General features: G+C 39.5%; 1 protein-coding gene across 1 annotated transcript in view; it reads right to left on the reverse strand.

The window, feature by feature from the left end:
• Nucleotides 1-22,011, reverse strand: part of LOC128455201 (cadherin-12) — a 53,443-nt gene that overhangs the window by 10,380 nt on the left and 21,052 nt on the right. The window contains exons 4-10 of the mRNA XM_053438883.1: nt 19,688-19,807; nt 18,308-18,475; nt 18,008-18,195; nt 6,140-6,393; nt 3,494-3,627; nt 2,193-2,314; nt 1,797-1,911 (exon numbers count right to left, since the gene is read on the reverse strand). Coding sequence (XP_053294858.1) covers nt 1,797-1,911; nt 2,193-2,314; nt 3,494-3,627; nt 6,140-6,393; nt 18,008-18,195; nt 18,308-18,475; nt 19,688-19,807 — 1,101 coding nt within the window. The remainder of the gene's footprint in view (nt 1-1,796; nt 1,912-2,192; nt 2,315-3,493; nt 3,628-6,139; nt 6,394-18,007; nt 18,196-18,307; nt 18,476-19,687; nt 19,808-22,011) is intronic.

The raw sequence follows: 22,011 nt of genomic DNA on the forward strand, positions 1-22,011 counted from the left end.
CATGCTCCAGTTCCCCTCTGTGGCTGCAGGCCTGTGTGTCCGACTCTATAAGACGTGATGCTGACAGTATAGGTACAAATATACAAAAAAATACAGCAGTGCGTGTTTGCTTGTTGCTGAGGTGTTGCAGGGGGAAACAGGAAACGTCAGGGGAGAACTTGAGAGGCCAACACCCTCTTCACTCAACAGGGAAGGAAATATATAAAATAGCTTGTTGAAAAGCTGCAATGAAAACTCTGTTAAAAGATTATTAAATCAGAAATAAGCTTATTTTATCCTTCAAGCTGACGTTACGATTCTTTGAGTGGGAAGCCTACCAAAGCGGTGATCCTTGATGCTGCATCAGTGCCTCCTACTGGTTTGTGGTGACTCTTGCACATTAATGAACTGAACTCTGTTAAGCTATTGACTTAAACACTTGTCATTGACAGGTGAGAATGAAAGTGTGTCTCAGAGGAAGCACACATGCGTCTGCAATTAGCCGTGACACTGACTGCAGCACATATGGAAATTGTTATTCCACACCGGGGAAGCAATGGGAGGTTTTGATGAAAATGTGTACAGTGAAGAAGGAGAAAGGGAAGGGGAATTACTGTGTGCACATAATTCTGGGTCTCTGTGCCTACCGGTCCATAAAGTGTGACGTGACAGAGTCTGTATGTTGTGGGATGCTTATATGTTAGAAAACATTGTTTCACATTGACATTTGTCTTCCCATTCAAACATGTTACTCTTGTTTACACTAACCAACACAAAACACAACATCCGACCTCAACCCCCTTGTCTGTGCCAACCACTTAGTGATTGACCGCCTAACCAGCCTGGGTCATTACCACATCGGACTGGCTGCAAAACGTCCATCCATGTAAATTGTTCAGAGGAAAACTGCAGACCAGGTAGGTGTCAGAATAAAAAAAGAGAATGACTTTCCTTTGCTGATTAGCACTATGTTGTCATACTCCAACTGTTTGTAAGGTCTACTCCATCTTATCAACACTCCTTGGAGATGATTGTACAGAAAATGTAGCCCTCTAAATTATATGACATTATTGTCTTTAGCAGAGGAATTATGTCAATGTAAAAACATTTTAAATGTCAGGCAGGTACAGTAGACGGCAGGAAAAACTGTTACATTGAAAGGAAGATGTTTGCTAATCCTTTTAAGATCAGTAATGTTGCTGTTACGACAACAATTGGTGTAGTGTAGAATACGGGGCGGTAAATATACACTATCCATCTATAAGCTATATATCTATCTGAAATAAAACACTTAATCCCCATTGGGATCTCTTTACAATATGACAATTTCTGTGGGGGGTTCTCTGATGTCAGTCAAGGTAACTGCATCTTAGGATGTTACTATGTTAAGTGGTTTCACTGCTTCTTATTCTATATTGCTTGTGTGTTGCCTAAAAAATTAATACAAATACATATGAATGTATTAAACTGTAGATATAGACGTTGCTATTTGAGTTGATGAGGAAACATTTCCAGCTGTTACGGACCAAAATGAACATTCATTTGGAGTTTCAGATTTACTGGTAAATTTGAGTCCAATACTAAAAATGTCTGTAGTTCTAGTTGTTGTTGTCTAACTCCTGAGGGAAATACAGGCCTTTTAAGTTGTTATGTTATAATTTGTCCAGCTGCTTATCACAAAAACTGCACAGTGGGGTTTAAGAATAGGAATAGTATAGTAATAGTAGTAATAGTATAGAAAAGTTGTGGGAATATAATTCTAAGTTGGCAAACCCTCTCACATTGTCATTTCATACTTGCTTCTTCCTCTTACTCACTTCCAAAATCTCGAACAGTGAAGTTTCTGTTGCGGAGCTCTTTGGGGCTCTTGAAGAAGAACCTCTGGCCGACAGGAGGAAGATCCTTGTCCACAGCACTGACAGTCTGGATCACCTGGTCACAGAGCCGACAGAGAGAGAACAATGACTCAGGGAACCCTCGAGAGAAGAGCTGGCAGCTCGTACAGAGAAAATTGCTTGTTCAAGTCAGTTGGCTGGAAGGGAAAATGTCAGGAGGGAAAGTCTTTTCTCTTGTTATGTGACAAACCACTTGGCTAAAAATTATTTCTGTCCTCACTGGTGTTGTACGTAGCTGTGCTTATTATTTAGCAATTGAAATTGTTTCGTATGTTAGGACATGAGACAGACAGACAGAGGCAGCACAGTTCAGTTCACCTGTCCGATTCGGGAGTTCTCACACACAAAGGATTCTGAAGGAACAGCCAGCTCAGGAGGGAACTCGTTCACATCCAGGATGTTGACTGTCACTGACACTTTGGTGGACAGCAGTGGGTTGTCTGTGAGGTGAAGAGAAATCATATATGAATGTAGTGACACACACAGATTCATCGGACACCCCAACAGAAGTGTAATGTGAAACACGTATTCCTAAAGAAGCAACGTTCAGGCTGAGGTAAGGAAACATCCAAAGGTATAATTTATTAATACTTACTTGTAAATCTTAATGGTTGCAAAATTAGTTAATCTTCTTCATAAGGACAATATGGGCGTCTTTTTTACCTAAACTTCACTGTCAGTAACTCCTCCACTTCTTATAGGTCCTTTCCCTGTGTTCCTGGCCTCAGCCGTCACAGAAGCAGCTCTGGCTCAAATGTGCACAGAGGCATTGACTCAGAGTGAATCTGCCTGATCATACTGACACAGAATACCAGCTGAGACCTGCTGCTGCCTCTGAACATGAAGTCAGAGCATCCCTGTATAAATTTTAGCACACATAACTTTATACTTTCACTTTTTATTAGAAATTCATTCATTCATTTGGCCAATAGCACAAAGCTAGCCATTGATGGAAATAATGGAAACTGACAATTGAGTTCATTCCGGTACTTTTTTCTTTTTTTATGTGACTCTTTACATCCATCTGTCAATGGGAGCACATGTCTCTGCATTAAAACAGGCTGTGTTCCTCAGTCTCAAGTACAAATATCCCTGAAACATAAATATCAAAAACAACTTACTGTTTGGCAATAAAACATGTATCAAACACTTATCTAATCAGAGATATGTCTGAAATATTTTCAACAGGTGACATTGTCACAATAAGATACAAACTGTAGAGAAACTAACACTTACTAATCTTACTTGTCATTATTTATCCAAACCCAAATCATGTTGCAGGGTTGGCCACTAGATGGAGTCAGACACATTGGTCTCTCTCTCTCTCTCTCTCTCTCTCTCTCTCTCTCTCTCTCTCTCTCTCTCTCTCTCTCTCTCTCTCTCTCTCTCTCTCTCTCTCTATCTCTCTCTCTCTCTCTCTCTCTCTCTCTCTCTCTCTCTCTCTCTCTCTCTCTCTCTCACTAAGTTTAGTATCCACCACAGTCGCTGCAGCTGCACTCAAAATCACACTGGCCACCATGAAAGAGACATTCTACGGCTACTGTCAAAAAAAAAACAGCCTGAAAATACTATTAAAATCTATAAACTACAAAATCTATAATAATCTATAAAATACTTACTGACTTTGGTTGCCACCACATTGATCTTGTGCTGTACAGCTGTCTCTCTGTCCAGGTATTCATTAGTGGAAATAGTTCCCTCAACAGTGTCAATGTCAAAACAGCTGTCAGCCTCGTTCCATTCCAGCGAGTACCTGCGGAGATGAAAGCAGTCCACATGAGAGGGGAACAGGGTAAAGTGGTGAGCAGGGTGCAAGGTTCTCAAAGGAGTCGCAGAAAACTTCTCATGTAGCAGAGAAAAGTTTTGTCACAGGAGAAACCATTAAAAACCAAAAATATTTTGCTGTTTGACAGAGACATTGAAAGAGAGACAGGAAACAGAGTTATAGAACTGAACAATAACGAGCAGCTTGAGGGGCAATTCGGGGTACAGTATTTTGCTAATGTTTATCAAGTTCTTAACAATGACACCACAGAAGTGTCACTTGAGTGCCAACACAAGAGCACAAACGTTCTAAGAAATGTCCCTCAGAACATTTCCTCCTTTGCTTGCTGAAAGAGTTTTTTTGGGGGGGTGTCGGACCTTGTTAAGCCCTTTGAGACAAACTGCAATTTGTGAATGAGCTATTCAATTATGCAGTGATTTATCCCTCTCATTCCCTCTGGAAAAAAAAGAATTAATAAGGCGCACACCTCACATTAAGATCTTGTCATCATCTTTGACCCTGTGGTGACTCTCAACAAATATACAATCATATATAACACTCTCGCCAAAGGTTGTTACTTTCAACAAAGGAATATTGCAGAGCTTAAACCCTTCCTGTCTTTCAATGACTTCAAGATTGTTTTTAATGCTTTAATCTCAATGAAAATGGATTATTGAAGTGGAGCGACTAGACTTTCTCATATTGGAGGCCCCCTTAGAAATGAGGCTGACGAATGCATCCTTTCAGCCCGACCACCAAGTGGATCCTGCCCGGCCCAACAAATCCCATGATTCACTGGAACTGTTTTTCAAAGACGTAATGGTCGCAGCAAGCGAGATGAAGGTGTCAGATACATTTATTTTAAAATGTACCAAATTAGCAGTTAATGGTACACATGTTTAAAAAACAAATCGTTTGGACGTTTTTAATCAACCGAATGAGTTTTAGTAGATAGTTCAGCCGATGAGGTCTACGCAGCCGAAGAGAATACAGTCTACGATTGTTTTAATTGTTTATAAAGTTTTAAATGGCCTCCATAAATGTACTTTTTGCACTGAAGACCTTCATGATCTCTGAAGCTTTTAACCGTCCTTATTTTGCTCTGTTTTTCACTTGGTCACTTGATCACTTTGGTCAACTATAAGTTTATAAGTTGGCTTTATAAATAAACTGGACTCCAGTTGATAATTACAAGGGTGACATGTTTTATTTCAGGATCTGTCCAGTATTTTTCGTTAGGAAAAAGAAAACATTTTTACTGTTCAGCGATACACTTCAAAACTGGCCAGACAATCAATGCAAAAATAAAAACCCAACACCATAGGAAGTTTAATTAGCACATACATCAACTACCTGGTACAATTACAAAATATGCTCAGGTGAGCAGCATCCACCCTTTAAATCGAGCCACTGTGCAGAGAACAGAGCCCATGCTTCATCAAACATATCCTCCCTTCCGGCCACTCTATAAATAACCCACTCATTTTACTTAACAACACTTTTCATTCGTTAAAGGGGGAGTAGGTGGCAAATTTCCAGAAGCACCCAGTTATCCTGCATCCTGCAGACAGAGCTAAAATGCACCATGGTACAAGTCCAAAGAAATGTACCATGAGATTTTTGACCAAGAAGATAATTATTCTACATAACTTATGCACTACAGTTCCCACCTTCCTGTTACATCTCCAACACATCAATATTTCTCTCTCTTTCTCTATAACCTGGAGGGAATCCAGTGCGATCTATTTTAAATTGAGGAATGAGCGAGAACAACATAATATGAAGAGTTCTTCTAACTTTACTTTTGGAATTTCCTGATCCAGTTGCTTTCCTCAGCTCATTTTTAATATCCAATCTTATTTGGAAGTTCCTGAATCCAAATTGTACCTTGAAACATTTTTTTTACTTGAAACATATCAGAATCTAACTAATATAATTATCCATAATTCTGAGTTACTTAAATAATACATATTATAAACCATTTTATGTCCCTGAACGCATCCTGAGCAAAAACCATCCTGAGGTTTTGGCAACTGTCTGTTGACAAAACCAATATCACCACGTGATCCCTTTAACTGTCCTGGATTTAGATTCTGTGCTCTAACAGCAGGGTGATTATCATCTCTATCACAGGATCACATCTAGCCAAATACAACAGGGCTCTCAGACTAACTACACATGTGTGCTGCTAAATTATTGGTCACATTTATCCATTTTTAAAGATGCCTTACAGCAGCTCATGTTAAATTCATACTTGTGAAATCAAAACTATTGACTTGGTAGAACAATAACATTCCTGGAAGGATTCATAACCTTCCAAAATTGTCTGGAAGTTAAACGCTGGCATCCTTGATCAGTACAGTCACAAAGATTATTGTATGAGGCTGTGAATAAAAGCTGTTAAATATTAACACCAAATCAGCATCAAACTGAGTTGTGTTGTCATGCAGTGCAGGGTGCTGATAATATTATTCCCACAAAATAATGAGGAGTTTACTACCTAACAGCGCTGCTGCTGGCATCCAGGTCATGGGCGGTTACCGAGCCAATGATGGTCCCTAGAGGAGTGTCCTCATACACATCCATGGAGTAAAACGGCTTGGTGAAGACAGGAGGCTCCGCCATGTCCAGGACGGTCACCTTCACCGTCGCAGAGTCCTTGAAGGGCCCTAGGTGGAGAAAACGGGGGTCCAGTTGTGCGTTGGATACCTCGACCTTGAAAATGTATGATTTTTTGGTTTCATAGTCGAGGGTCTGCAGAAACACAAGAAGATAAGAAATGGGTGGACGGAGACAGATCAAGTATTATTATTGTAATATAGCTCAGACTAGTATTCTTATTACCATGTGTACTAGTTAAATTATACATTTTTGTCTCACTTTGATTTAAAATTGTCTACAAAAATAAAAACAATCCTTGTTTTCAAGAATAACTTCAAAAAATTGTCTTTAAAGTTTTTGTAATTCTGCCAATAATTTAGTCTCAAACTTTTAACAAGTTGAATATGTTGAAATCAACATTTACAGAGTTTTTCAATCAATTTCCTAAAGACAGAATACGTCTGTACTTTGAAACAGCAAACTTCTCAGCTCACTGCAAAAGAATACAAATAGAAGATATTTGAAAGTCAATAGTAAGAATCTTGCAAAGAAACGTGGGAATATCTGTTGCTGTCAAAAGTGACTGCAAAACAACTTAAACCCAGCTGTTTCCATAGTTTCCAATGAGGTGGCACACACAGGAACTTATCTCAAGCAGTGTTTTGACTGAATGCTAAAATGTCTTTTTGAATCTAAAATCACCAATGAAAACCAAATACTGTAAAAAAATATATATATCTTTCGTTGAGCTGCTCACTGCACAATTGCCCATATCAAAATAAATTAGGTGTAAGCATAGAACTCAATTAAGATGGTGATCTCAAGATGTGTTTTTCGAAGTGAGATTCACTACCACAGCTGATGCTGTTCAAAGTACAATTACAAGATAAGCTTATCATTATCTTAACACAATTAAAAGATAATAATTATTTTTTCAATTATGCACTTTTATCCACTACAAAACAGTCACAAGGCAAACCAAAATTATGTCTGCAGCAGCTGTAGTCCACATACAGTTAGGTCCATAAGTATTTGGACATTGACACAATATTCATCATTTTGGCTCTGTAAACCACCACAATGGATTTGAAATGAAACAATGATGTGCGTTAAGTGCAGACTTTCAGCTTTAATTTGATGGTATTTATATCCAAATCAGGTGAACGGTATAGGAATTACAACACATTTTATATGTGGCACCCCCTTTTTAAGGGACCAAAAGTTATCGGACAAACTAATATAATCATAAATGTAATTGTCATTTTTAATACTTGGTTGCAAATCCTTTGCAGTCAATGACAGCCTGAAGTCTGGAACCCATAGACATCACCAGACGCTGGGTTTCGTCCCTGGTGATACTCTGCCACTACTGCAACTTTCTTCAGTTCCTGCTTGTTCTTGGGGCATTTTCCCTTCAGTTTTGTCTTCAGCAAGTGAAATGCATGCTCAATTGGATTCAGGTCAGGTGATTGACTTGGCCATTGCAGAACATTCTACTTCTTTTCCTTAAAAAACTCTTTGGTTGCTTTCGCAGTATGCTTTGGGTCATTGTCCATCTGCACTGTGAAGCGACGTCCAATGAGTTCTGAAGCATTTGGCTGAATATGAGCAGATAATATTTCCCGAAACACTTCAGAATTCATCCTACTGCTTTTGTCAGCAGTCACATCATCAATAAATACAAGGGAACCAGTTCCATTGGCAGCCATACATGCCCACGCCATAACACTACCTCTACCATGCTTCACTGATGAGATGGTATGCTTTGGATCATGAGCAGTTACTTCCCTTCTCCATACTCTTCTCTTCCCATCATTCTGGTACAAATTGATCTTTGTCTCATCTGTCCATAGGATGTTGTTCCAGAACTGTACAGGCTCTTTTAGATGTTTTTTGGCAAACTATAATCTGGTCTTCCTGTTTTTGAGGCTCACCAATGGTTTACATCTTGAGGTGAACCCTCTGTATTTACTCTGGTGAAGTCTTCTCTTGATTGTTGACTTTGACACAGACACACCTACCTCCTGGAGAGTGTTCTTGATCTGGCCAACTGTTGTGAAGGGGTTTTTCTTCACCAGGGAAATAATTCTTCTGTCATCCACCACAGTTGTTTTCCGTGGTCTTCCGGGTCTTTTGGTGTTGCTGAGCTCACCAGTGCGTTCTTTCTTTTTAAGAATGTACCAAACAGTTGATTTGGCCAAACTTAATGTTTTTGCTATCTCTCTGATGGGTTTGTTTAGATTTTTCAGCCTAATGATGGCTTGCTTCACTGATAGTGACAGCTCTTTGGACTTCATATTAAGAGTTTACAGCAACAGATTCCAAACACAAATACCTCACTTGAAATGAACTCTGGACCTTTTATCTGCTCCTTGTCAATGAAATAACGAGGGAATAACACACACCTGGCCATGGAACAGCTGGGCAGCCAATTGTCCAATTACTTTTGGTCCCTTAAAAAGGGGGGTGCCACATATAAAATGTGTTGTAATTCCTACACCGTTCACCTGATTTGGATGTAAATACCCTCAAATTAAAGCCGAAAGTCTGCACTTAAAGTAAATCTTGATTGTTTCATTCAAAATCCATTGTGGTGGTGTACAGAGCCAAAATGATGAAAATGTTGTCAATGTCCAAATATTTATGGACCTAACTGTAGATTGAGTTAGACCAACATACATTGCAGCCTGTGTCAAGAGCTGTCAGAGCTCAAGAAGAAGAAGAAGAAGAAGAAGAAGAAGCATCTCCATTAGATATGACAATGAGAGACAGTTCATAGTCATGTTTGTGTCAACGCACTTAGACATGTATGGGCTGTAAATGTAATGTGGCCACCTGGCTGCTACTATTAAATAAACTAGCTTCACCAACCCAACACTTAAGCTGCTAACACGAGCTGCTAGTTAACCTTCTTGAGTGTCTGGTGAGGAGGGTACTACCCAGACATCTCCTCTGCATAAGCAGCAGGATTTCAGAAGCAGACCAATGCAGCTGTATTGGAACCACATTTGAGGGACTTGGTGATATATTACATTGATAAGTAATACTTTTACATCAAGGAAATATGAGCACATGAGCTGTAAAAGCTATCTTCATGTATTTTTCGAAGATTATCTATAAGTGTAACATTAAAGTACTATAAATGTATCATCAACCTGTCTGCACTTATCCCCTAAAGAATTATATTGAGAAAACAGCATATATTGAGTGACAATGTAAGGACACACACACACACAAACATACACAAACACACACACACAGAGCTCAATATATTCCCTTTCATTTTGAGAATGATGCCCGGATGCCCTGCCTTATTGTTGCATAGTAACCATGACTGCATCTTTATACATTAATTCCTCATAGTGGGGACTTCAAAGAGCAGCATGCTTGGTTACCGATGTCCAATCACTCCGATAAATGCCCCACCAACTGATTGATTTGGACACAGAGAAGGGTCGATTTCCGTTCTTCCCCCCACACCTATCTGTTTGTGAACGCACAGGAGAGCGATGCAGGAGACAGACACTTTGATATGGAAATGTAGCCGCAAACTGTACCAAGACAAATTCATATTCATATCAAACTCAGTTTGTCTCATGATGCTGAATCTCAAAGCAGAGAGTAAAGCGTCTTTCAACACACTCGGAGATCCAAACATGTGAACATAATCTCCAACCCACACAAACACACATTTAACTCCTTTGCTTTTATCCATGCACTCCCGCTGACCTTGTGAGAAACAAATATACTGTTGTTTCCCATGAATATTCCTCCATTGATAGATAATGTTGAGATGACATACATGTGTGGATGTGCCTCCTAGTGAGAACATATGTGTGGAAACCCTGAGCACCTGTCTGAACACAACATAAGAGAAAATAATTCAAAAGAAAGTCAATATACAATGGCAATTACACCTTCACATATTCAAACAGCGGCCTGAAAAGAGTTTTCAAGCTGTTGGTGTCGAACTACTCAACATCGAGTGTAACAAATGTAACAATTAATTTCATTTTTTTATGTTGAGTGTTCCTTGTTTATAAATGCAATGACATTAAAAAAAAGCTTAAACTTGCAGGTGGTTTGTGAGCTAAGACACAGCACATGAGCCGTTTTCAGAAGAAGAACTGGGTCCGGACTTTCTCCACAGTCTACTTTTCACACATGCACCTTGAGTTGAAGGTTCTCTACTCTGACAAGTTCAGAGCAGCAACAAATCCTCTGCAGAATTCAGGTGCAGGTTGGCGCAGCCAGGTGCAGCAGGCGGAAGCGTGAAGTAACGTATCAATTCTGCTGCAGAGATCATGTTATTTTTTCATGCACAAACATTTTTGACGGAATCTACCACAAGTATGCCACTGCTTTTTCATCTTGAGATATTTATATTCTTTTTATTCATTCGTTTTTTGGGGATCTGTTGTGTTTGAGAACTTATTTTGAGCTTGAATTCAGTATTGAGCTAGTTTGAAACAGGTTAGCAGACTGCTAATTTAGTTAAGCAATAGCAAAGAGTTATCCAGTGGACAATTTCTTTATATAGATATATTTATGTGGCTTTCTTGTCTTAGAGTAAGATTTTCTGATGTTTTTTTCTTCCACTTTAAAAGCTGAAGTGACTTAACACTGTTAACTGACTTGTCTAACACTGTTATTGTTTTTTTTACAAACTTTGTACATACGTAATGTAGTCACATGATAAGTCAACGTCAACAAATCAGACAAATTTGACTTGGTTTTCTCTGCTCACACTAATTTCTGATAAATAACCTGTTCTCGACAACATTGGCAGAAAGAGAGAAGGACAATACAATTTCCCAAATCTAGTTTTTTTTGTAGTAGATGATCTCTGTATCTGTGACCTGCTGAAGTCATGAAACCATGAACAATAACTGCAATTACAAAAGATATTTAAGATCATATTACTGAGGGTTAAAAATGGTGGATTTCAGGGAGAATTGGACATGGCACACACGCTGATGACTGATGTAGTAGGCTGCCTTTGTGATGAATAAATATTGTTGAAAGGCTGAAACACCCGATGATACAATGGTACATAATTGATGTGTGTTTCTAACATCATGTCCTTTGTTTCTGATTCTGATGGATTCTGGTTCAACAGAGGCCACGTATCAATTTTTTTCCCACAACATACATACAATTTTTGGATTGTTTCTCCTGCTCTGATGTGGTTCACCTGTGCCCAGTTATACCTGCCTCTCTTGTGTATCTAGTCTCTGTGCTCCACAGTCTTATTTGTCAGCACGTCTTTTGTTTCCTCTCCATGTTCCTGAGTTTCTCCTCTGTTTTGCTGCATGAGTTTTGGATATCCTGAGTTTCTTCGTGCCTTCGTTCGTTCTTTATTAGATATTCTTCGTGCACCTACCTACCTTGTCTGACGTCTGCTTTTTGGGTTACAATAAACTACAGCAATTCCCAACTAAAAGAGAGCATGTGAATTTGCGGAGCAACAAGCCACAGTTTGCCAAAATGAAGAGCCCTTTTCCACTTTCACTGATTAGTAAGAAGGGATGACTGTGAACAAAGTGCAGCAACTGCTGAATCAGCATCACTTAAGAAATGATGTATAAGTGATTGTGTTCATTCCCTGTTACCTGACCTACAGTGGAGCACATCCACATTATAGTGACGAGACCTGCATCAAAGGGAGTAGAGGTGAGCAAGAGGAGGGCAAAACAAGTTCTCACGTCAATGAAATTCTCAAATAGCCGAGCTACAGAGGAATTAAGGGTCTCCTTACTGATCTGAATTTGTCTAGTGTCCACCAGCAAGATGATTAAAAAAAGGAAGGGAGAGTTAAAACCTCTCCTGGATCAATAAAGTTCATTGTGTTTCATCGGGCTGACACACAGACTAGTAGGGTTAAGTGAGGGGGAAAAGAAGTGGGCTGATTGGCAGTAAGGGAGCCTGGGAGGATTAAAGTGATTGGAGTCTTTCCACAGAGAGTAGAAAGAAACAGAGCGGAGAGAAGAGAGGTTAGGGTATGATAAAGATGTAATATGCTACTTTCCCCATCAAAGTAATTATATCAGTGTGTCTGCAACCTGTGGGACCTGGTGTCAATTTTCTCTGAATTGTCTGAAGCTCTCTTTTCAGCGGTTTAACAATGTGCCCTCTGCATGGTGCATGGATATGGCCGTTCTTTAACAGAAACATCTCAACAACAAATTGAGGGAGTGAATTTGCTGTGTTTATTACCTTTTAACAACCGATGTGGTTTTAGCGATTCTATCCAATCTTAACCCTAAAAACATAATTTGGTTTTATGATCACAAGTGGGTAACAGGAGAACCACTCTAATGCACAACTGTGAGATGAAGAACCGGCGCTCTCATCAGTTGAAAGGCATGTTAATACCAGGTGTAGGCCGATCCTCTGACTAATCCCTAAATGCCAAACTGTGTTCTCAGGTGATGGCGCATCACAGCTACAGCTAGAAAGAGAGATTATTTTAGTTTATTCCATTTCTTTCTTACATGAGTCATACTTCATTGTAGTATATAGTACATGTATAGAGGGAAATTATAGATTGGGTCGACATTGAAGACAATCTCTCTCTGTGTGGCAGGAGATAACATTCAGTGTGAAAATGCATTGTCATATGCAGTGAACAGGATTGACAGGTCATTCCTAGAGTCCACTTCTGACCCTGACAGAAACACTATATATGTGCAAACTACTAAATACTACTAAATAGGGAAAAGATGCTATTTTGTATCTTTATTGATTGAAATGTATTCCTGAGTAATTGATTGTATTTATATTTATTTTCTAAAGATATCGGAACAAATTGCAAGATAAAGTAAAACCCACAGGAGAATACTGTTGCTCTGTTTCTTTAACATACATTGTTTTAAATTATGAATTACGATTGTTGTCATAGTTTTTTCAAACAGTAACAACAAACATGAAAAGAAAAACAGGGGATACGTAGCTGGAGATTGAATGTCTGAAAAAGTTTGGGAATCACTGACCTAGAGCAATGGCTCTTCTCTGACCTTTTCTCCTGATTTCCAAACCACTCACCCTATCTCTTAGGCTGAGTCCAGCTACCCCACGGGAAAAACTCAGTCTGGTCTCTTTTCTATACGATCTTGTTCTTTCAAAACATGTACGACTGTAGAAAACAATGCAAAACACCAAGCTAACATGTGTCTCGCCTCACTGAACCTCTTTTAACAGTGACTAACCTTTTCCTTCTCAGTTCAAGTTCCTAGGTTTTATATGCACTGAATTTTTTATAAAAAATTTCGGTGCACATAAAACCTTCATGTCCTCATAATGTCACCCCATTGAACTGTAGGCTGGGATAAAGTGTCTTAGGGGGTTCCTTAGATACTGTATGTCCTAAGAACACCTGAATGCTGTGGCTCATTACTGAACCAGTAGGCGGGCACTGAGGGCTAAATCTGATTTGTAAAACAATGAGTGCAGGAGATTAGGGGAAGAAGTCACAGTTATTGCTAGTTGGACATGTGAGGGTATTAGAGATGTTAGGAGAGGAGCTGAATCAGAAGACTTGAGTCTTCCAGAGGTTCTTAAAGATATAAAGAGGACGCTTCTGATCTGATCGCATTTTCAGATTATTTCTTCTACAAGAAACCAAAAACCAGAGCAGACTGGGCTGTGATGGACTTTTGTGCAAGAATGACAGTGTAGGACCGAATCTGAGTCTCTCTTGATATGTTGTTTCCCACATAATATGAATAATTGTAATTGAAATATCCAAGCTGAAACATTTCCTTAAGCTTTATTCACATACATATCTATCTATCTATCTATCTATCTATTAATATTATAGCTTTTAGGGACATCGTTCATGTATCTTACCGCTGTGGCTGAAAGACCTCACCACACTGCAAATAGAGAAACTTGAATATAGAAAATAAAATTGAATACTAAAAATAGTGACGAACTCAGCTGGGACATGCTCATTGGTCAATTTGTGACTTTTGTTGCTGTAAATTAAGCTCAAATCTAAAGCTGTTTCATTTTGACCCCGGCAATTTAACCTCCATAATTATAAACAAAATTGTTATCCAAGTTGCACTTTATATTTCTTTGTTGACTATTTAAATAGCCCTTTAAATAAAACATGACACCAGTTTGACCCCATGAAAACAAAACACAATACAATGTTGTGAATTTCAAAACTATCATCGTCAGAACAACACATAACAGCCCCTTATTTAAAAAAAAAAGAGGTACATTTGAGCATTGGTCGGGTGCAACCAAGTCTTTCCAACTTTACCAATACATGCTCCTCTCCTCTACATTGGTCATTCCGATGCTGAACTGATTTGAAGTGCTCAAATGCTCTGGCATTTGATTGACAGTGTGTCTGGTGGTGCCTGGAACCATTTTGAGGACAATTGCAGGACTATAGCTGTGTCTCAATTCACGGTCTAGAGTGCGTCTGCCAAAACAAAGTGAGATGGTCGGGTCTTTCTTAGTCATAGCCATTGCCTAGCAATAAAGCTGCGGACGAAAACGTTTTACAGTTAAAATGTTGAGATGTAGATTTAAAATAAATCTCCTGATGTTTTCATCTCACTTTTTGACTCCATTACTTCTTAGAAAAACGGTTAGTCACTGAAGTACAATGAATCATGGGATATTGTGGGCCGGGAAGGATCAAATTGACCCCAAAGACCACTGCCTTCAGGACATACAAAATAAATAATCATGTAAACTTGATGTTTACCCAATTGTCCCAATTAACTTAGGAAAAGTCATCAAATCTGAAGCAAAAACCCCACCACAAAACAAAGACTTCTCTCATGCGGGCCATACAAAAACAAACTACGCCATTGCAAATATCAGGGATGTACGGTAAATCGGACTGTGACAACACTCACAAATTTAAACCTTTCTCTATTCTCACAATAATTCCAATATTTTTGATAAGGAGGGAAAGAGTGAACAGAGCAAGATACTAAGTCTCTTGTCTTCATTTTTTGTCCTGTAGACACCGCAAGCACAATAGTTGATGGTATATATTGCTCAGTAAGTGACCATCGGCATACTCATTTTCTCGATGCACTGCGGGATACAATGCTAAGTGGGATAAGGGATATGTATTTGCAGAATTTGTGTTATCTTTGCATTTTTCAGTTCAAATGTTTTTTTTTGCAAAATATCTTTTATATCACTCAATGCTTACACTACGGCACTTAAATTCACCACACTTGTAGAGTGTTCTTGTCTGTATCTTTCTTTTTTCATAAAACATCTGTAGAGCTAATGTTTGCTTACTGAAGAACTGAACTTGAACTGCCACCAGCTGTCTATCACCTTAACAGTATGAAACCAATAGCAAGCCCTGGCATAGCAATCTATCCAATTTGTATTTATAAAATATCATGTTTCCTCAACCAGTCTTTTTTTCATCTGATGTGTTATATATATATTTGGGTCTATAATGTATGCAATTTAAAAAGCCTTTGGAAAGAGTACTCCTCTCTTCCACAGAAAACACTGCTCCTTAAGCCTCATCAGCAGTAATCTGGCACACCACTAACAAAGCCATGTGAAGGGAGAGCGGAGATTGACATTTCCTACAAGCACTGGAATGGTATAGAACAATCACAACACAGTTGGCCATCTGGCCAATTAGAGAAGACTGGGCTTTATTAGTAGAGGGACTTAAAGAGACAGGGGCAAAAACCCAGCATTTCAGACAGAGGCTGAAAAGAGGATCTGCTGCAATAGACAGAATGAGGAAAGTGATAAGCTTTCTGAGCAATAGAGCCTCTTTTCAAGTGATTACCAAAACATAAATAATTAACCTGATAATGAACATAATATATCTCCTTTAAAAATACATTTTTAAATAACTAGTTCATTCTCCTCTTGCGCTTCTGATTCTTTTAAAGGGAGGGATTGGATTACTTCAACCTCTGGAATGTGATCTAAACCAGGGCCAGCATTAAAACAATAACTGATTAAGATGATCCTCTGGTGCCATTTATCCTCGTCTGTGATACGTGACAGGAAGTCAACGTATACTTCAGACCTTGTACTGCTGTAGGTGTGCAATTCAAATCACTGCAAAAAAGTGTCATGCAAACTGTTTCATACGGGTGACTCAGCTTCTTTGAATGCACGACAACTGCATGAAAAGATGAACCTGTAACAAAATGTTGGCACTGAGACACACTGATTTATGTCTTTGTTTATTTCTAAAATAAAAGTCATAGGTGGGAAATGTTATTGCTCAGAAAGAGGCTGTCATGACTGTTGACATTTAGAGGACAGTCTGAAATAACCCCTGTGATGCTAAACTTTTGATGTGATATGACACGGGTGCTGTGTGCTCCTGAGTGTCTTTTCTATGCGTGTGGTTGTTTATGGGAGGGTGACATGAGGTGGTCTCTATGTCTCTAGATGCAGCATTGAACGAATTTAAATTTTTTGAGTCCTTAGATGAGTCCTTTTTAGAAGAGGTTCTCCTCGTCATCTGACTTTATGCCAAAACCTTCATGAAGAGTTGAAATCTAAAACTGAATGCTGTGGTCCGGCAAGAGGAAGTGTCATGTTTTCTAATTAATGTTTTTTGTAAAAAGTCAACTGTTCGACATTGTACCTAAAACGATCCTAAAAGAACACCACCCCCTCATGATTTTATCTATCATCTTGCCTCCTCTTCTTTACCATATCTTCTGCCCGTTACTTTCCATTCTTCCTTTCCTCTCTTATCTCCCATCAGGAGGGGAACCGCATGGCTGACACTGCAAAGTGAAGGGTGTTTTGTGTGCAGCAGTGTGTTAGCATGCCTGTGTGTAAAAGGCATTATCTAGCCTAATAAGCTGGTTCAGTGGAAGGTTAAGAGGCAGATTGATTGGGATCACAGCCCGATCAGCACATTCCTTCCACGCTTGGATCGCTGACAGCACATCACCGGTGAAATGCTGATGACTGTGAAATTTGCCTTTGCTTTTAAAGTATTTTTTATCATGGGGTTGATAGAGTCACAAACTGTACTGTATGCTTATTATTAGCTATTTTACCTGTATGTGTCTGTGTGTCTATGTACAAATTTGGTCCTTGAGACATCATTTGTCTGACTGAAACTCTTTCTGTACATTTTAGTTTTAGTCCAGCTATAGACATTTTGATTTGTTGATGCTGTTTGCTGGATTCAACAGCATCTCCCAGTTGGTAGGTGAGACCAGGCATACTTATTTAGTACAGAAATTAGAAAAATACACACACACACACACACACACACACACACATCTATCAAATTTCATGTAACATTAGCAAAATCTTTATATTTTTCTGTTTAATTAGTCATACTTTAGGCTTGAGCACTGTTAAACGTCACACATTACACTTTAAATACAAACTCACCGCCTATAACCATTTCAAATTAAAAGCTGTCTTGACTGACAGGGCTTTTGTTGTGAAAAATCTGATGGCATAATATATAAAACAACAGATGTGTGGGGTTAAAGAACACATAGCAAAGTGCACCCATACACCCACAGTTGTGGAAATGGGAAAACAAATATTAGAAGAGCAAAGTGTTGAAAACACCCAGATCAATTAATTAATTAAACGGTTAGACATGTACATCTCTCTTAACCAATATTTAGAGACGTTTAGCAGGATTTTATCCACACCCAGGGTTTTTTTCAGTGCCAATTATATCCTTATGCTTTATAGGAGAATCAGCTTTTTATTTTATGGACAATAGGTAATGTATGTCGGCTATCATAAGTGTGTGGGTTGTTGTAAGTGTAGTTACCCTTTTCAAGACTATGACTCCCTCTTGAGTTTGGCCATCAGAGATGATTTCAAACATGTTGCCCTCATCTCCTGGAACAATGTTATAATCCACCTCTGCATTGCTGCCAACATCCAAATCATGTGCCCGAATCCGACCCACCGCCGAGCCAACTGGCGCAGACTCTGGCACCCGTAGGTGGAATATACCTGAGCACATGAGAGACATTATTCATCCATTTCAACAGACAACGCAATCAATGAGCCATCAACCACTCCTAACAATCCAACCAATCAAATGTTACTGCTGAGACGATCTTACTCTTAGCAAAGCGGGGCGGGTTGTCGTTGACATCTCTGAGGGTGATGTTGATGGTGGTGGTGGACGCCAGCCCCCCCAGCTGACCTCCCATGTCTTTGGCCTGGAGAAGAACCTGGTACTCCTCTTTCACCTCACGGTCCATGTTGGCCAGTGCTGTCCTGATAACTCCTAAAGGAGGTGGAGTAGCAGAGACCAGTAGAGACATGGTTTAAAAAGATATTTATCTGAATTTATATAACTTATATGAGGATGACTCTAGTGTTGCAGTCCCAAATTTCTATAGTGTGGACACTAGAAACACACACGTGACAGAATAATTACTCCAAGGCATCACCAACTCATCAGTCAGTGAACCTCAGTGGTGCTGTTGACAGTATTTGTTACAATCTGTTTAGCAGTAGTTTGAGCATATTTGCATTTAAATGTGTTAAACATCAATGTCTGTATAAACACAGTTTATACAGATTTTTGCATATATCATTGTGGCACTATGGCAATCCAGTAAATGCTGCCTTCTTATCAATATTAGTAGCAGTCTGTAAGAAGACTTTCTAGAAAGTATGTTATCAGGGTATTTTCATCTTACTTTGTGCACAATGATGTTCATAACCACTGGTTTTGTTTTGTTGAGTTGTAGATCTACAATCTGAGCTGTGTTGTTGGGCTACCCAATACTATACATGTTGGTGTCCTATGCATGTACAGTTTTTAAGTTTATTCATGAAAACTACTGTTGGGCCGCCCTCTGCTCTACTCAGAATGGGTCAACATGGCATTATAGTTATTGTAGTTTCCATCCATTTACTACATCTTAATGAAGCAATTATTATTTTAATGCCTCTCTGGTGCGAAACAAACATTAAAGTGGACAAGATTCATGGCTTGTTAAGGTCCCAACTGTAAAGGGAAACTGGTCCCAGTGGCTGATGTCTCTGTAGATTATTTTCCAAGTTTGAAACTTTTCCCAGTGACACCACCTTTGTTTGAAGACTCTGGGGTTGATGCAGCCTGCGTATATGAAGAGACTTGATAGAAATGCATGCTGCTCCTCAGGGGGAAAATCAAACATGACAGTCCATGTTCAGAGCAATTACTGCTCCACTGAGATTTCTGTTAAAGGACTGAAAATGTCCCTTTCAATCCCTCTTTTAGAGACCAGCAGCATGGACCAGAGAGGAGCTAACTCTCAGAACCACTCACTGTGTCCTGACCGGTTGAATTTCATGCTTTTGTTAGGAGGGAGCACAGCTGGGGGTCTGAGCGGTAGGTTCATGGAGAAGTCACAGATCTGTTATACAACTGGGTGAGTAACTTTTGGTTTATTTTGGAAGTTTTAATGGAAAAGTTATAAAACGGTTGATGTGATGCTGCTGTCCTCACCTGTCTTAGGGTCCACAGAGAAGTAGGGCTGTCCGTGAAGGATACTGTAGACGATGCGTGCGCTGTTGCCATATGTGGGATCGTCTGCATCTGTGGCAGTCACCTGTGTCACATAGGTTCCTAGACAAAAACACACACAAATGTTCCCATTTATTGTCTTCAGCAATCATCTTATTACAAAACAATTGGAGCAAAGGAGTAGGTCAGGTGACATAGCATAAAGAGCAACAAAATCTGTGTCAAGAGATACAAGATACATTTATTGACACACACACGACATGCAAGGAGGGAAATTTGTTTTCTGTTATGATCCATCTGATGTACACAGTAGGACACACAGAGCAGTGGGCAGCCATGCACGGCATCCCGGGGAGCAGGTGTTAGGGGAGTAAGGTGCCTTGCTCAGGGGCACTTAGACAGTGGGGTGGGGTAGGCACTTTGACAGTGTGAAACCGATCCAGGTGTTGTCCAGGTGTTGTCCGTCCAGGTATGCTGTTTTTGTTGTCACTCCGTGGATTCGAACCAGAGACCACCATCGGATTTTCTGCCCACAGTCAATCAATCATCAAGTTGTTTCGCTCCTCCATGACTGTTCCGCAACATTTACTGCATGTTCATTATTATGACCATGATGATGAAGTACCACTAACATAATCGAAATCCTGAACCTAACCGTAATTTTGCCAATGGATTTGAACACCTGCATATGTGACTTCAGTTGAATCAGATGGTGTTTTAACATCATCGTCAGAACACACGATTTGGCCGGAACGTACGACCTCACACTTGCTGTTTGTGGGACTTTTTTTCACAGTGCTCATTGCAGAGACATGAGATCCCAAAGAAACTCACGTGATCAAATGTGGCTTCAGAAGACAAACTAACATGGTGGAGGATCAAAACCATCAGCTCGCTGCACTTGCATCTGTTCTGTTTGCATCGAGATTTAAAAAAAGGGGGAAAAATGAATGGTGTTATTGTAAATAAAGCCGAATAAGCGAGCTGGAGGTGACTTTTAAATGTATTGTGGTTGCTATTATAAGCTAAACAAACATGCAACATCCGGTTGGTGCAGTTCCTGGTCAGCTCGCTTTCATTGCCAATTGCGAGTTTGGTTAGTAGTCTATCTTAGCCAATTATCGTAGAGATCAAACATATTTGATATTTTGACATCAAGATAGGGGCTGGCTCCAAAACAATCTGTTGCATTAAGATTATTTTTTTAAACCCTCACACTTCAGGATTACATAATCGGCTCCAACTGGCCACTAATCTGGAAAGTCCCAAATAGTCAGAAGGGGCGATTCAGGTCTAAAATCTGCCCGATTAACCTTAAGTGTGCACCAGCTATTAGTGTGATTCATTCAACATATGTGAACAGAGTAATTGCACTCTGTTGATGACCAAAATAGTCACACCTGTAGAGGAGGCAGTCTCAAACAAACAAAAACAGTGCGTTGTTTGCTGTTGGGACATGATCCAAACTTTACCTGACCCAATGTACAGGTGTACACTACAAGTATAAGCTAAACGGCCCCTGCAGCAGGAGCCGTTTCCTGAAGAATACACCAACTGTAGCAGCCTGTGTAGTAATAGCTCCATGTTAAATTGTAGAGCAGAGCGAACCATCTCACATGGTTTGTAGTGATGTATCTTGGTGAACCTTTCTCTATATTTCTCTCTAACTCAGCAACTACTGGATAGATAGCCAACTTCAGTTTATTATGAGATACCAGCAGAAACTGATGTTATTCCCATCAGCTGTACTTTATGTTCAGTACTAAAACTAACAAATGTTGAACATTGTAAACATAACATTATACTGTGCGATCAGGATTAAAATAAGGACACATGATGAATGAACAACAACTGTAAACATGTAATTGAGTGTGTAAATAATGCCTATTTCAAGCCACTTCTTAACAACAGCAATTTCAAATCCTTTTTCTTATAGTCTCTCAATAAAAAGTACACAGGCCTTTACAGCAGAAAAAAGAACAATACAACCAACACGTCTTTGCCTTTCAGTAAGCTACATGGGGATTTATTCTTGATTCTCTTTTATTCTATTGTCTTTGGTATTGATGGACATTCTTTTAAATTTGAATTATATGGCTATTTAACTGATCCAGACTGGACTATTGTAATTCATTATTATCAGGCTCCAGTAGTAAGTCGTTAAAGACTCTACAGCTTGTCCAAAATGCCGCAGCACGTGTCCTGACGAGAACAAAGAGAAGAGAGCACATTTCTCCAGTATTAGCATCGCTACACTGGCTTCCAGGCATTGGGCACGGGCGGTGGACCAGGACCGCGGTGGTGGC

This window comes from Pleuronectes platessa, chromosome 13 (assembly GCF_947347685.1).
Source record: "Pleuronectes platessa chromosome 13, fPlePla1.1, whole genome shotgun sequence".
NCBI classification, from domain to species: domain Eukaryota; kingdom Metazoa; phylum Chordata; class Actinopteri; order Pleuronectiformes; family Pleuronectidae; genus Pleuronectes; species Pleuronectes platessa.